The sequence below is a fragment of the Ranitomeya variabilis genome, chromosome 5 (genome assembly GCF_051348905.1).
Source record: "Ranitomeya variabilis isolate aRanVar5 chromosome 5, aRanVar5.hap1, whole genome shotgun sequence".
NCBI classification, from domain to species: Eukaryota; Metazoa; Chordata; class Amphibia; order Anura; family Dendrobatidae; genus Ranitomeya; species Ranitomeya variabilis.
In genome coordinates this window covers 182,964,886-182,981,471 of record NC_135236.1, presented here as the reverse complement: position 1 = coordinate 182,981,471, position 16,586 = coordinate 182,964,886, and the positions used below count along the sequence as shown (strand labels likewise).

The 16,586-nt window shown below is 40.4% G+C and overlaps 1 protein-coding gene across 1 annotated transcript in view; it reads left to right on the top strand.

The window, feature by feature from the left end:
• The window catches only part of TMC3 (transmembrane channel like 3), a 187,880-nt gene that overhangs the window by 86,926 nt on the left and 84,368 nt on the right, over window positions 1–16,586 (top strand). The window contains exons 4-6 of the mRNA XM_077262725.1: window positions 10,576–10,657; window positions 10,966–11,072; window positions 15,528–15,626. Of these exons, the coding sequence (XP_077118840.1) occupies window positions 10,576–10,657; window positions 10,966–11,072; window positions 15,528–15,626 (288 nt within the window). The remainder of the gene's footprint in view (window positions 1–10,575; window positions 10,658–10,965; window positions 11,073–15,527; window positions 15,627–16,586) is intronic.

Here is a 16,586-nt window from a genome sequence, read left to right as displayed (position 1 = left end):
TTTTTTATCATTAGGCTGTTTAATTTACTTTATATTTTGATAGATAAAACTTTTACGAATGCAGTGATGCCAAATATGTGTATTTTTAATTTGTTTTAATTTTAATGCTATTATCACTGTAGCTTCTGCTGTAGAAGCTGGGGGCCACAAAGAGAGTGGGGTACTGGGCATCCCTGCATGCGACAATGGCATTGCCGTGTAAAGTTAATAAAAACCATAAATAATGATTGACTCCTGGTGAGAGAATGTAAATATTATTTCTGTGCCTCTCATCAATCGGTTTATGGCAGTGATTTCATTATCTCTGTGCAGCATAGGTCTGGGTATTTACGGTGTAATAATAGTCATCTTTTACATGAAGATCATGTAGGGTGCCTAACACTTGACATTATGAAGCATGCGCCTTGCATTATACAGATTCTAACCTCTGTACACTCCACGGCTTTTGCATTATCAGTGATAGCAGAATATGCCCAGCTTTATCAGCGCTGGTCCAGGCACTTTACTCTGACATCAATGTGTAATTTATATCTCATCAATTTACCCAACTGACTTCTCCTTAGTACAAATAAACGACGGAGCTCAAATTAAAGAAGCCAGTCCAGCAGACTCTAAAGCCGTTAGTGGCCTCCGTTAATTCTTTCTTTAATTAAAATACTTCAGTCACGCAATAAAATGTGAAATAGCTCTGTAAAAATTAATTAACTTTCCCATATTGATTTATGGAGCAGTTATTCTTTGAAATTCCCAAGTCTGCTGTGTGAGGAGAGAATGCTGTAATTTGTGTGTTTGCTAAATGCTTCTGGAAAATGCATTTTGACAGTTAATATGCATATGAGCAAAGGCCTAATGACATAAAGATGAATAATCAGCCTAAATACAATGTAAATGCTGGAGAGCCATAATTCTGCTGTCAAATAATACAGCCATTTCTATGTGCAATATATACCATTTGCAGATTAACCGGCCCTCCACAAAGAACTTTTAGGGCTCGCTTACACGAGCGTATATATCTGCTGTTTTATCAGATAGCACTTAGACCAATGTTAGTCTATGGGGCAGTGCTGATCACCATATACTTTCTCATGCTGAGTCGGCATGAGAAGAAAATCGCAGCAGGAGAATCGAATTGCACTCAACCATACAGGTCTATGTCTGTATGGAAAACATCGGACTCAGATGACAAATCCGATTTCTACACGCTCACACAATGGAGAAGATGGAGAAATTTAGTTTTCCATCTTTTCCTCACCTGGCTGATCGGAGTTTGATTTGAGTGACATTTATATAATCAGTCTCTTGCATGAGAAAATCTATGCTCATCTGACCGTAGCCTTAATTTGTTCTGTTATGGGCAGGTATCTGCAACGTGTCTCATGACCCACTTCTCTGCTTTCTACCTGCCACTCCCAAAATTTTTTGCCTGGGCTCTAAATTCCACAACACCTTACTCCACTTCACCTTCATTTATTTCCTTCATCCTCCGTTATCTGTAATTATAGTCTTCATTAAGTTTCCAATCAATCTCTTCCTCCACTGAAAGCTGTAAATAAAGTCACTAGTCAGTCACCTTCCCCATTTGGCAGTCATATGCATAGGCAACAACAAAGAAGGAAGGCACTTACCGGTCTAAGACTCATCAGTGATCATCACTTTATTCCATCTTCAAATAATATTCATTGTCGGGGGAGTGAACATAGTACTGACCCGTGGAAGCGCAAGCACAGCGCAAAACGGCCGTCGTCTATTCCTGCTCACACAAGCTCCTATGTTCACTCCCCTGACCATGAATATTATTTTAAGATGGAATAAAGTGATGAGTCTTAGACCGGTGAGTGCCTTCCTTCTTTGTTGTTGCATATGGATCAGACTTACATGTTATTTTCGGAAGAGCACCTGGAATCACATTGTACGGCTGGTCATAATTTGATACTGAATGACACCTAAGTCTTGTTCTCAGAAGACCCTCTTGAATTTGTACTTTCTTTTTTGTTTTTAGTCATATACATAGTCCTCAGCAAGTTTCCCTACAAACAGACAATAATTATATCATGAAGTTTGGAGTGGTGAAATGTATTACTTGCTTGTAGTGATGAGCGAGTATACTCGTTACTCGGGTTTCCCCGAGAATGCTCGGGTAGTCTAAGTACTTTGGCGTGCTCTGAGATTTAGTTTTCATCACCGCAGCTGCATGATTTGAGTACATGTGGGGGTTGCCTGTTTGTTAGGGAACCCCCACATGTAATCAAGCTGGCTAGCAGCCGTAAATCATGCAGCTGCAGCGACGAAGACTAAATCTCCGAGCACGCCCAAATACTCTGAGACCACCCGAGCATGCTCGGGGAAACCCGAGTAACGTGTATACTCGCTCATCACTATTTGCTTGCTCACAAACCAGATCCCAAAAGCTCAGATTTGCTGCATAGTATATTGCTGTGCTGCTACACTTATTGTGAACCTTTCTAACAAACAATGCACAATTCGGTAGATAAATATGCACAATGATATGCACAAAATATGTGCTATCATATGACTGTCCAATTAGATAAAAACTCCTATATTTTAAGAATGGACCCTATATTGAGCATTCATATTAACCTATGTTTAAATATACAGCTGAAGTTATCAGTGGAGAATCCATGAAATATTGCATATTATTCCCTAATAATGGGTGACATATTCATGTGAAATATCACAATACACATAAGCTTAAAAGGCTATTCCCGTGGGATAGGAGATAACTTACTGATCACTAGAGGACTAACTAATTATACTTCCAGTTATCACGAATACATCTTGAATGGGACTGCCAGAGAAAGCCATGGACTGTTCTCCCAGCAGTTGGACCTCTAGCAATCAGTAATCATATGGATGAGGGATAACTTACAATCTTGCCACTAACCCATTAAATACTAAGAATACTACTAAATACTGTTCTTTCATGCCTATATCAAAAAGGCTTTGTTATTACAATAAGAGGTTAATCACAACAATTATGGCTAATTAAGTATTGATCAGCTGGAGTTAGGCCTTTTGGCCATAATGCAGACAATTCATCAAGCTTCTTGAAAGAACAAGTAGACCATTTTTCTTACTGTGTACTTGTATTAAAAAGTCATGTATACAATTGGCTATAGGCACAAAGGTTAATTTTTGTTTTGTTAGAAAACCCAAGGTCTATACTGTGTAATTGAAATGAGTGTTTCCTACCGTTTTGGTGCATTAATGACCAGCTAATAGTCCAGTATGATGACAATGATGTAAAATAATTTCTTATCAATTACTCAAGATTTCTCTGTGGTTTCAAAAGATTCATTTAGATGAGACAATTGATACAAAAACATACACTTTTGTAAAAGCACGTCTTAGTCAATCTCTATAATACAATTTATAGACCCTTTTATATTACCTGGTTGAATATCCCATGTAATTTTTTACATCAATTAGTCAATTTGCTGGGTTTCCGCTTTTTCTCTTCTTAAAACAGTACTGCCATTTTTTTGCTATAACTTCACCCCCCCCACCTGATTATCAAAGTCTTCTACTTATTTTACATACAGCATGCTTAAAGACCCCGTCACACTTAGCGATGCTGCAGCGATACAGACAACGATGCTGATCGCTGCAGCGTCGCTGTTTAGTCGTTGTGTGGTCGCTGGAGAGCTGTCACACAGGCGGCTCTCCAGCGACCAACGATGCCGAGGTCCCCGGGTAACCAGGGTAAACATCGGGTTGCTAAGTGCAGGGCCGCGCTTAGTAACCCGATGTTTACCCTGGTTACCAGTGAAGACATCGCTGAATCCATGTCACACACACCGATTCAGCGATGTCAGCGGGACCTCAACGATCAAAAAAAGGTCCAGGCCATTCCGACACGACCAGCGATCTCACAGCAGGGGCCGGGTCGCTGGTACGTGTCAAACATAGCGAGATCGCTACTGAGGTCGCTGTTGCGTCACAAAACTTGTGACTCAGCAGCGATCTCGCTAGCGATCTCGCTAAGTGTGACGGGGCCTTAAGTCTCCCATACACATTAGATTGCTATTGTAGATTGTTCTACCAGCAGCTATCTCATCCGACTTTCTCATACACGGGAGCACCTGCTCTGCTGAGTAAACCTGTGTTTTCTATGAGAGAGCTATTGCTAGACTTCTATGGCAGTAGCTTATCTCTAGAGAACAAAAGGAATAGCAGGCCAAAATTTGACATATCCGTTCCTTATCTTCACTGACAATTATTTGCTGGGTGCCCATATACTTTAGATTGTCAGCTCAACCTTTAGATATTGACAAGTTTGCCCAACATTTCCCTAATGTGTATGGGGGTCATTACTTCCATGTAATTCAACCTCCACTTTACTCTATTTGGCTTCTATTTTGATTCCTAACACTCATCCTGCATTTATCCCTCTAAGCTCTGCTATAAATTTCATGAGATATTAGCAAAACGTTACATGACCAGCTACTGACAGTACTATCTTTGTTTGCTGGGGGGAACACTGATTATTCTTTCTTTTATATTCTCCTGAATAAGCAAATGTACTATAAGTAAAAAGTCAGGTGGAACAGTGATTTCCTATATTCTAATTGTGTGAGAGTATCTGTGCAGTCGTAATTAATTTCTGTGATAGAAAATTCTCACCTGCATTTGTTGAGAATTTTAATTTTAGAATTTCAGTCCAAGCAATTTTATTATTATTATTTATTATTATAGCACCATAATAAAAAACAAGTACAATAATTTTGAACAATACGAGTCACTGACTGGTACAAGAGAGAGGACCATGCCCATGAGGGCTCACAGTCTACAAGGTACGATACAGTAGGTGAGGGTAGAGCTGGTCATACAGCAGTATGGTGGAACGAAGATTACAGCAGGTTGTACGCTTGTTGGAAGAGGTAGGTCGGTTCCAGAGTTCCGGAATAAGGGGGATTGATGGGACAAATCTTGTATGCGATTGTGGGAAGAGAAAATGAGATAAAAGTAGAGAAGGAGATCTTGTGTAGGTAAACACTAGGAGACTAGGTCACAGATGTATGGAGGAGACAGGATGTGGATGACTTTGCAAGTCATGCTTAGGATTTTGAACTGGAGTCTCTGGGCAATGGGAAGCCAATGAAGGGATTGTGATATACACGAGAGGCTGGTGGAATAGAGGGGGAAGAGTTGGATTAGTCCTGCAGCAGAGTTTAGAATAGATTAGAGGGGAGTGAGAATGTTAGAGGGGAGGCATCGAAGCAGATGGTTGCAGTAGTTGAGGCAGGAGGTGATGATGGCATGTACTAGTGTTTTTGCAGATTCTTGAATATGGAATGTATGGATACAGGAAATAGTTTTAGTTGAAGTTGGCAGGAAGTGCAAAGAGCTAGAATATATGGTTTGAAGGAGAGATCAGAGTCAAGGATTACTCTGAGGCTGCGAGCTTGTGGGACTAGGGAGAATGAGGAGCCATTGACTTTCATAGATAGGTCTGTTGGGGGTGTTGAGTGAGATGGGGGAATGATGATGAACTCTCTTTTATCCATGTTAAGTTTTAGAAATCTAGCACAGACAAAAGATGAAATAGTAGTCAGACATTGTGGGATTCTGGTTAGTAAGGATGTGATATTGAGTCCAGAGAGGTATATTTGTGAGTCATCAGCGTAGAGATGATATTAAATACTGTGGGACTCTATGAGCTGTCCCAGGCTGAAGGTGTAGATGCAAAAGAGCAGGGATCCTAGAACTGAACTTTGGGAGACACCGATAGATAAGAGGCGAGATGAGATGTTGTGTGAGTAGGAGATGCTGAATGTCTGGTCTGTTAGGTGTGAAGAGATCCAAGATAGTGCCAAGTCTGTCATGCCAAGAGATCAGATAATCTGTAGTAAAATGGAATGGTTTACTATGTCGAAGGCAGAGAACAGGCACAGGAGGAGGAAGACAGAGTAGTGTCACTGAGATTTGGCAGTTAGTAGGCCCTTTGATAAGGGCAGTTTCAGTGGAATGATGCGGTCGAAAGAAAGTGGTCAAAAAGGGAGTAGAAGGAGAGATGGGAGGACAGCTCAAGATGGACGTGTTGTTCCAGTAGTTTTGAGGCATGGGGAGAAGTGATATTTGCCAGTAACTAGACACAGAGGATGGGTCAAGAAAGGGCTCTTTGAGCATGAGTGTGATCGAGACATGTTTGAAGCAAGAGAAGAAGACACCAATTGTGATTGGCTGAAGAGATGGGCTAGGGTTGGGATGAAGACTGTGGTGAGGTTTAGATTAAGGTGGGATAGGATCAGGTCAAGTCCACAGGGGGTGACGTGATCTGGAGAGTAGAGAGGAAAATTGATCTTCCATAATGGCGGAGTAGTTGGTTTTGGAGGAGGGTTGAGTAGTTATGAGAAGGGGCTTTGGGGACTGTGGGTAAAAACTTTGTCTAATGTTATCAATCTTCTCCTTGAAGAATGAGGCAAAGTATTCAGCCGAGGTGAGAGGAGAGGGATATAGTGCTGGGGGACGGAGGAAAGAATTGAAAATGTTGAATAGCTGCTTAAGGTTGTGAGACAGAAAGGATATGAGAGATGAGAAGTATGTTTGTTTTGCTGCAGTGAGTGTGGACTTGAAAGTAGTGAGGTACTGTTTTAATGTGATGAAGTGCTCATTAGAGTAGGATCTTTTCCATCTCCGCTCAGCAACTCAAGAAGCCTGCCTCAGTGCTTTAGTCAGGTTAGTGAGCCAGGGTTGCCTGTTAATTGATAATCAAAGTTGAGCCAGATGCAGGATATATCACGATGCAGGATATATCACAAGCAGAGTAAACAGGCCAGTTGTGAAGAAAAGTCGTGAAGGGGGTGGTGGAGTGGTCGGTTTATGAACATACCAAGTAAATACAAGTAGAAGAGGTAAGAATGATCACAGGTTGGGAAAAGCTGTGTGACATACCTGTAGGATGACAGATTAATAGACATGTTGGTTAGAGTGGTTGTAAATGACCAGGTGCAGCCTGTATACATCATTAAATTCTGGTCTAATTCATTACAGTACACTTAAGTGCTGCACTTAGGTGATGCACTGGGCAGACTGACCATCATTTAACTTTTGGTAAGTGAGATAGTGACCTACTTCAAGGAAAATGAAGGTGTATATGTCCCAAGGGGCCACAATGAGATAACAAGACCTAACTAACAATGAAAAATAGATCTAATTATGCCAAAATGTCTAAATTTCAAGATCTATATGGCATTCATAAAAATGTTCTTGAGACTTAAGTTTAGCCATCTCAAAATGTCGAGGCTTTCTCCTGCCCTGCTGACACGCCTGCATCTTGTTATCACAATGTCTCAAGGTATGATCTTTTAGCTACTATTAATATAGCCTTACCATCACCTCACCTAGGACTCATTGATGTTTATGATAACCTGTGATCATGACACTTAGAGGATGCACTTTGCCGGGCTGCTATATAACCATTTAGTTATCTGATACGGCCCTTCTGACACCCTGACTGCAGCACTGATCACTTTACTTTATTACATGCTGCAGGCGTAGTTCTCAGGACAGTTGTGTTTCTCATTAGTGTGGTCGTCTCTTTTCATCTATCCACACTGTGTTTAGCTGTCATTTTCTGTACCACCTCTCACCTTGTTTATATGAATTTATATATGTACTAGCTGTACTACCCGGCTTCGCCCGGGGTAATAACTGCTGTTAGCAAAATAGAATGTGTTAACAAAAATTTATTCTGCACAAAAAAACCACAAAACAAATAGATAGAAATGTAATTATTAAAAGGCAAAAACTAAGCTAATAGAAGCATTTTACAACATATATTTCAACACCAGAGATATTCCACACAGATTTAACTAAATTGGCCAAGTAATGTGAAGTAATCTTCTACTACTTATTCGAGAGCCTTTTGATAAACGACATTCTTAGTTTTTCCTTCAGGTGCAAAGACAAACAGATTTTTGGCTGTTCCAACTCTTGAACAGGCCACATAAAGTTGACCATGAGAAAAGCATGGAGATTGTAAATCTAAGCTAGCTGAAGAGCCCGGCGTTGCCTGGGCATAGTAAATATCTGTGGTTAGTTATAGCACCTCACTTCTCTTATTTTCCCATCACGCCTCTCATTTTCCCCATCACATCTTTCATTTTCCCCCTCACATCTCTCATTTTCTCCCTCACACCTCTCATTTTCCCCCTCACTCCTCTTATTTTCCCCCTCACTCCTCTCATTCCCCCCTAACACTTGTCATTTCGACCTCACATCTGTCATTTTCCGATCACTCCACTATTTTCCCTCACTCCTCTCATTTTGCACTCACACCTTTTCATTTTCACCTCACACCTCTCATTTTCACCTCAGTATATACATGTTTGTCATCTCCCTTATTTATAGTATACACCTGTATGTCATCTCCTGTATATAGTATATACCTGTATGTCATCTCCTCCTATACATAGCATATACCTGTATGTCATCTCCTCCTGTATATACTATATACCTGTAGGTAATCTGCTCCTGTATATAGTATATACCTGTGTGTCATCTCCTTCTGTATATAGTATATACCTGTATGTCATCTCCTGCTGTATGTAGTATGTACCTGTATGTCATCTCCTCCTCTATATAGTATATACCTGTGTGTCATCTCTCCTGTATATAGTATATATCTGTGTGTCATCTCCTCCTGCATATAGTATATACCTGTGTGTCATCTCCCCTGTAAATAGTATATACCTGTGTGTCATCTCCTCCTGTATATAGTATATATCTGTATGTCATCTCCTCCTGTATTAGACCTCGTTCACACGTTATTTGGTCAGTATTTTTACCTCAGTATTTGTAAGCTAAATTGGCAGCCTGATAAATCCCCAGCCAACAGTAAGCCCACCCCCTGGCAGTATATATTAGCTCACACATACACATAATAGACTGGTCATGTGACTGACAGCTGCCGGATTCCTATATGGTACATTTGTTGCTCTTGTAGTTTGTCAGCTTATTAATCAGATTTTTATTTTTGAAGGATAATACCAGACTTGTGTGTGTTTTAGGGCGAGTTTTGTGTGTCAAGTTGTGTGTGTTGAGTTGCGTGTGGCGACATGCATGTAGCGACTTTTGTGAGATGAGTTTTGTGTGGCGACATGCGTGTAGCAACTTTTTGTGTGTCGAGTTGCATGTGACAGGTTAGTGTAGCAAGTTGTGTGCAGCAAGTTTTGCGCATGGCGAGTTTTGCGCGTGGCGAGTTTTATGTGTGGTGCCTTTTGAGTATGTGCAAGTTTTGTGTGAGGCAACTTTTGCATGTGTTGCAACTTTTGTGCATGTGGCAATTTTTCCGCGTGTGCAAGTTTTGCGTGTGGCGAGTTTTCCATGAGGTGAGTTTTGCACGTGTGGCGAGTTTCGCATGTGGAGAGTTTTGCGCGTGGCGAGTTTTGAGCGGCGACTTTTGTGTTTCAACTTTTATGTGGCGAGGTTGGTGTATGTGTGGTGAAATGTGCGCTGAGGGTGGTATATGTGTTCGAGCACGTGGTAGAGTGTGGCGCATTTTGTGTGTGTGTTCATATCCCCGTGGTGGTGTGGTGATTATCCCATGTCGGGGCCCCACCTTAGCAACTGTACAGTATATACTTTTTGGCGCCATCGCTCTCATTCTTTAAGTCCCCCTTGTTCACATCTGGCAGCTGTTAATTTGCCTCCAACACTTTTCCTTTCATTTTTTCCCCATTATGTAGATAGGGGCAAAATTGTTTCGTGAATTGGAAAGCGCGGGGTTAAAATTTCACCTCACAACATAGCCTATGACGCTCTCGGGGTCCAGACGTGTGACTGTGCAAAATTTTGTGCCTGTAGCTGCGACGCCTCCAACACTTTTCCTTTCACTTTTTCCCCATTATGTAGATAGGGGCAAAATTGTTTGGTGAATTGGAAAGCGCGGGGTTAAAATTTCACCTCACAACATAGCCTATGACGCTCTCGGGGTCCAGACGTGTGACTGTGCAAAATTTTGTGGCTGTAGCTGCGACGGTTCAGATGCCAATCCCGGACATACATACATACACACATACACACATACACACATTCAGCTTTATATATTAGATATATTATCAGAAATAAAATATTTTGTACTTATTCAATAAACCCCTATCTTGTATGGATTGTTTATATGGTAATACTATGAGCTAATTATTACTTTAGCTGCACGCTATATATCTATCTATCCATTTTTCTTTCTTTGATGGTGTTCAAAATGTAGTTGCTCTGTACAGATTCAAGCCATGACCACTTGGGGGTAGAAAAACCAGTTCACATGTTTGAATGCATAGTCTTCGGCTACATATAGCAGTTGCACCATGGTACCCTACCCTCATAGTAGGCCATCTGCGGCTATAATTGGATAATTAACAAGGCTCGAGAATAAACCTGACAGCATAAACATCTTATATATTAATTGTCCCTGTTTCTTCACCAACAAAACTAAAGTGTCTATAAATTATAAGTATTAACTTAATCTGTAGAAATTCAGTTGTTAACACAGAATGCTTTCAAACAATGTAATAACCATGATTCAAGTAATTAAATATTCATTATTTTTTGCTACAGCTTTGGAAAAAATTTAGTCGCCTGTCTTATAACTTTGTCGTCCTCTTTATTCCCTGGGAAATGAGAATAAAGAAGATTGAGAGTAAGTATGTTAAATAGTGACTTTTCTTTTTCTTTTAATAGTTCATTAAAAAATTAACAATAAGCAACATCCTAATAAATACCAAGCACTTACCATAATCTGTTCCATAAGTAAGGAGTCCTTACTAAGGACTGTTCCCTAGAATTCCTTGCAGTAAATAAGTTACTACAACATAGCCGCAAGAGCATATAAGTATACTAAGCCTTATGATACTACCTGCAGGCTCAAGCATACGGTATGTGAGCAAAATTATATCTACGTGAAAATATAATCCAGTAGATGCATAACACTTTATTTTACTGTTTCAGGTCACTTTGGATCGGGTGTTGCCTCATATTTTATCTTTTTACGATGGTTATTTGGCATCAACATTGTCCTTACAATTATGACTGGAGCCTTTGTAGTATTACCAGAGGTATGGCTACATGGATAAAAACTGGTGATGATGACAGATAATATTTGCTTGATGTTTTACTATTATGGAAAATAAAAAAGAACATACCATATTTTGCTCCAGATTATAAGACGCACAGCAAATTTTGAGGAGAAAAATAGGAAAAAAAAAACTTTTTTTTTATAATCCAAGCTTCTTATTGCTTACCGGGGGTGGTCACTGCGGTGAAGCGGGGTCCCAGGGTCACTGCTGGAGGAGGCAAGAGTGGAGCGTTGCTGCAGGCCCCAGGCTGGGATGAGGGGGTGTTCGGATATGCGGCGCACCGCTGCAGGTGTTCGGTGCTGCGGGTGTTCGGATGTGCAGAACTCCACTACGGGCGTTCGTTGCTGCGGGCGTTCGGTGGAGTGGGGGCTTTGCCGACTTTTTGTGAAAGGCCAGAGCCCCCACAGTTCCGTGGTTTCCTATGTGGTGGACACCAGGAAAATGGCTCCCGGGGGCGGCGCATGCGCAGATGGAGATCTCGGCACCAAGGTCTCCGGAGATGAGATCTCAGCGGTAAGGTATATCCGCATTATAAGATGCATTCCCATTTCCCCCCTAAATTTTTTTTGGGAAAAGCGTCTTGTAATCTGAAAAATACGGTACATGTCAGTAATGTTTACTGGAAAGATGAGCTAATTTCTACCTTAGGCCCCCTTCACAAGTCCGCATAAAGCTGGTATCGGAAAAACCAATACCAGTGTCATCAGTGTTTTATGGTATGGCAAAAGAAAGATACATTACAAAGCTTCTCCTATACTGTTCAATGTTAAACACACTAAGCACGTGACTTATGAAGTTAATTGCTTGCACCAGAAATTTTAAGGGGCTTCATAGCAAAAGGGGTGAATACATATGCACATGCACATTTTTATCTATGTTATCCCATAAAATTAATGTTTGCCTATATGTTTCTCACTTCACCAACTTAGAATATTTAGTGCTGATGAATCACACACAAATCAGATTACAAAAATGTTAAAACATAGGTTGTAATGTAACAAAATAGGTAAAAAGACAAGGGGGTGAATACTTTCACAAGCCACTATATGTGGCATCCGTAAAAAAAATGGATGCCACGTGTACTGCAAACACGGACATGTGAAAAGGGTCTTACAGAAAGTCTAATACATTCTAAAAATAGTGAAACTATGAAATTTTCATCTGTTAACACTAGTGCATATGGAAAATATTGGAACTTTGCTTGTTTAAAAATATAGTATAGTAAATGGTTAAGAAGTAATGTAGGAAAAAAATATATATATATATACCTTATATACTCGAGTATAAGCCGACCCGAGTATAAGCCGACCCCCCTAATTTTGCCACAAAAAACTGGGAAAACTTATTGACTCGAGTACAAGCCTAGGGTGGGAAATGCAGCAGCTACCGGTAAATGTCAAAAATAAAATTAGATACCAATAAAAGTAAAATTAATTGAGACATCAGTAGGTTAAGTGTTTTTGAATATCCATATTGAATCAGGAGCCCCATATAATGCTCCATACAGTTCGTGATGGGCCCCATAAGATGCTCCATATTAAAATATACCCCATATAATGCAGCACAAAGGTTAATAATGGCCCCTCAAGATGCTCCATAGAAACATTTGCCCCATACAATGCTGCATAAAGGTTGATGGCCCCATAAGATGCTCCACACATTATGGCCCCATAAGATGCTCCACACATTATGGACCCATAAGATGCTCCATACATTATGGCCCCATAAGATGCTCCATACATTATGGCTCCATAAGATGCTCATAACATTATTCCCCATAAGATGCTCCACACATTATGGCCCCATGAGATGCTCCATACATTGTGGCCCCATGAGATGCTCCATACATTATGGCCCCATGAGATGCTCAATTCATTGTGGCCCCATAAGATGCTCCACACATTGTGGCCCCATAAGATGCTCCACATATTATGGCCCCATGAGATGCTCCATACATTATGGCCCCATGAGATGCTCCATACATTATGGCTCCATGAGATGTTCCACACATTATGGCCCCATACAACGCTCCATACATTGTGGCCCCATAAGATGCTCCACACATTTGCCCCATTTGCTGTTGCTGCGATTAAAATAAAAAAAATCACATACTCACCTCTCTTCGCTCAGGCCCCCGGCACTTGCGATAGTCACCTTCCTCATTCCATCACTGCGCGCTGCTCTGTCTTCCATCCTCTGCACTGACTGTTCAGGCAGAGGGCGGCGCACACACTAATCGCGTCATCGAGCCCTCTGACCTGAACAGTCACAGCCAGAGGATGGAAGACAGAGCAGCGCGCAGCGATGGAATGAGGAAGGTGACTATTGCGCAATGCTCACCTCCCCTTATATACTCACCTGCTCCCGGCGCGGTCCCTGGCAGCGTCTCGCTGTCAGATGGTCTCCGGGAGCCGGTGGCATCTTCCTGTGTTCAGCGGTCATGTACCGCTCATTACAGTAATGAATATGCGTGCATATTCATTACTGTAATGAGCGGTACCACGTGACCCCTGAACACAGGAAGAGCTGCCCGGAGACCATCGGACATGCAGGGACCGCGCCAGGAGCAGGTGAGTATGTTACAGCCGCCGCTCCCCCTCACCCGCCGACCCCACGCCGACACTGACTCGAGTATAAGCCGAGAGGGTCACTTTCAGCCCAAAACAGTGGGCTGAAAATCTCGGCTTATACTCGAGTATATACGGTATATAGGGCATATATTAGGCCTTTGTATATGGTGTCGTATGTGAGTATACCTTTTTAAGTCACTTTGCTTTTTTGTCTTGTGGTATTCTTTGCTGGGTTTTTTTTCACATTATTCAAAATGGCATATGTGGCTCATAGATTTCGTGCAAAGTTAAAAATTCATCATACATTTTGTATTTAACTTTTCATGTGATTTTGTAGTGCAAAAGTTTCTCCTTTCGAAAAGTGGAGTAGAGCAATGTTCAAAAGTTACCTGGTGTACATAAAAAAACACTCCAGGGGAGGACTGAAGTACATTTGCCATCATTGTTTAACTTTTATTTTCATCAGAGTCATCATGATCATGACCACAACAGAGCCATAGGCAAGGAGCATAGTACAAGGTGTAGCTATGGCTTCACACAGGAGAGCTGCCTCATGTCACTGTATGGAGATAACACTTGCTTCTTGCTTCTAATATCTCTATAATGTGACACAAAATAGACGCGAATGCCCTGATTCATCATTTACAGGGTTTTTTAACTCACTGTTTTGGTGTTTGCTGATTTTTGTGAATTTTTAAAATGATGCAAAAGATGTGATTTTTTTATTTACGTGCAGAAAATCACTCTAGAAGTAGACTGAAGTAGAGTTTCGTCAAACCTTGCGACTCTGCGTTACAATTGACAAATCAAGCAAAAGCATTTAGAATTGCTAAACTCAGTCCACAAGTTGGAAAAAATAACCAACTGGTAAGCACATATGAAATAGACTTTAAAAAAGCACAGATGGAATAATGAATTGGGTGCAAATAAAAAAGGTACAAAACTAGACAAAAAAGGCACAAAACTAGACAAAAAAGGACCAAAGACAATGATGAATCGGGGCCAAAACCTCTGTGCACCTCGTTATTGGTATAAGCAGGCCCCATGGACCACAGTAGGTGCTATGTTATAGGTCTGTGGAATCAGAGCTTGAGCAGTAACATGGTTGTGTGGCATGTGGCCATTTGATCGTTGTGCTATATGTCCTTTCATAGATATTGAAAAAAAGAGACTTACTTTATGCCTCAATGTCGACACTGCTGGTTAGACATATCAGTTAACTGATGATATACAGCCATGTTCCTGATACAAACCTCTAGCAGATTTATGACACCCTCTCTTGACCACTGTTTGTAACCTCTATAAAAGACAAGGGATATTTATCATCAGAACGAGGCAAATAGCCTTACACTAAGACAGGTGTTAGGCTCCATCTATTTAGTCCTTCTCTCATTTTGTCTGAATTGTGTCCTTGTGATTGTGCAGTTTGTCACTGTGGATATAAATGTTTTATTTCGAGTTAGGCAAGAAGGTTATGAGTGTCTGTTTTATTGTGGAGTAGAAAGTAGTGGAAGACCAAAAAGGATTAGAACAACTTAAAACTGAAATGTTGCAATAGGAAGAATCTAGGATTACAAGTACATCAAGTGCATATGATCCATAATTTTGCATCAAATTCTAATATAACATCACTATACATAATGTGAATGTGGTCGCATTGCTCCACCTACACTACCGCAATCATAACAAGTCAGTCGCTAATAATAATCAGACCCAGTTGGATTTTTTTCCGACTTGCTTTTCGCAGTAGTGTAGGTGCAGCGATGTGACCCCATTCACTTCTGTTAATGCTGTGATGTAGCAGCAGCACTAATGGCGGTCACCAACTATGATTGTTCTTCACATATTTCTTTCTCATTTACAGATCTTAGCAGGAGCTCCATTTGGAAGCACTATCAACAAGAAAATCCCTGATAAGGAATTTTCCTCCGCACAGGACCTGAACACCATCTGGTCACTTGGGGCAAGGCTCTGATCTATATGTTTAAAAGCCATTTATCACTGCTTAAGATTTACATGTATGCTGTGTACAGTACATTGTAGCCAGTTCATTAGTTAACTCTGCCTTTTCATTGTATATTAGCTCCATTAGTTAATTGATCCTAAGCAAGAATTGTACATGCACAAATAATTCTCTAGATGTCACATTATTCAATTAATTTTTGGAATAAAAAAAAGAAAACACCAAATAATATCCCTTACAGGGCCATGAAGGTACTATCATGTCAAAAATACCAAAAAGAACACCTTCACACTAGACCAAGAATTAATAAAAATATATAAACTTTATTGGAACACACATAAAACAATACATAAAAACTGGGCAGTAACCACAAGTGCAGCAGCAAAGGTGGGACCCACACAGGAACAGCCTCTTATATAAAAGTGTATACAGCAGTAACATGAGAGTAATATATAGCTTAATACTAGATGTGCACAACTAGAAAGCAATAAAATAGTGGAACATATACAAGGTCAAAACACATAATCAAGTTAATCATAACATGTGAGTATATATACGAGCATCCACATAGGACTAATAGTAAAAGGTATAGAGAGAGGGAAAAGCGGGCACCACTCCAATACAAAAGTTAGGGATCAACCATTGCATATAAATAGTTACTGAACACAAAAAGAAAAGGATATGCAAACCAATGGGATCCACCTTAAATAGTCAATTTTATTGTACAAAAATAGTAATCCACAAACAGAACCAGGCAAAACATACATTTAAAAACATTTAAAACACTAGTATGGCTAAATAGGCCATAAGTAATTTTACCCGAGGGAAATGAAGGAAGCTAATACTTCACAGCATATATGAGACAGGAGAAATAACCAGAGAGAAAATTTTTTTTTTTTTTTTTGCTAGGTATGTGGGTACACCAATCTTAGTCAAATTTACATATAGGAAGCCTATTGT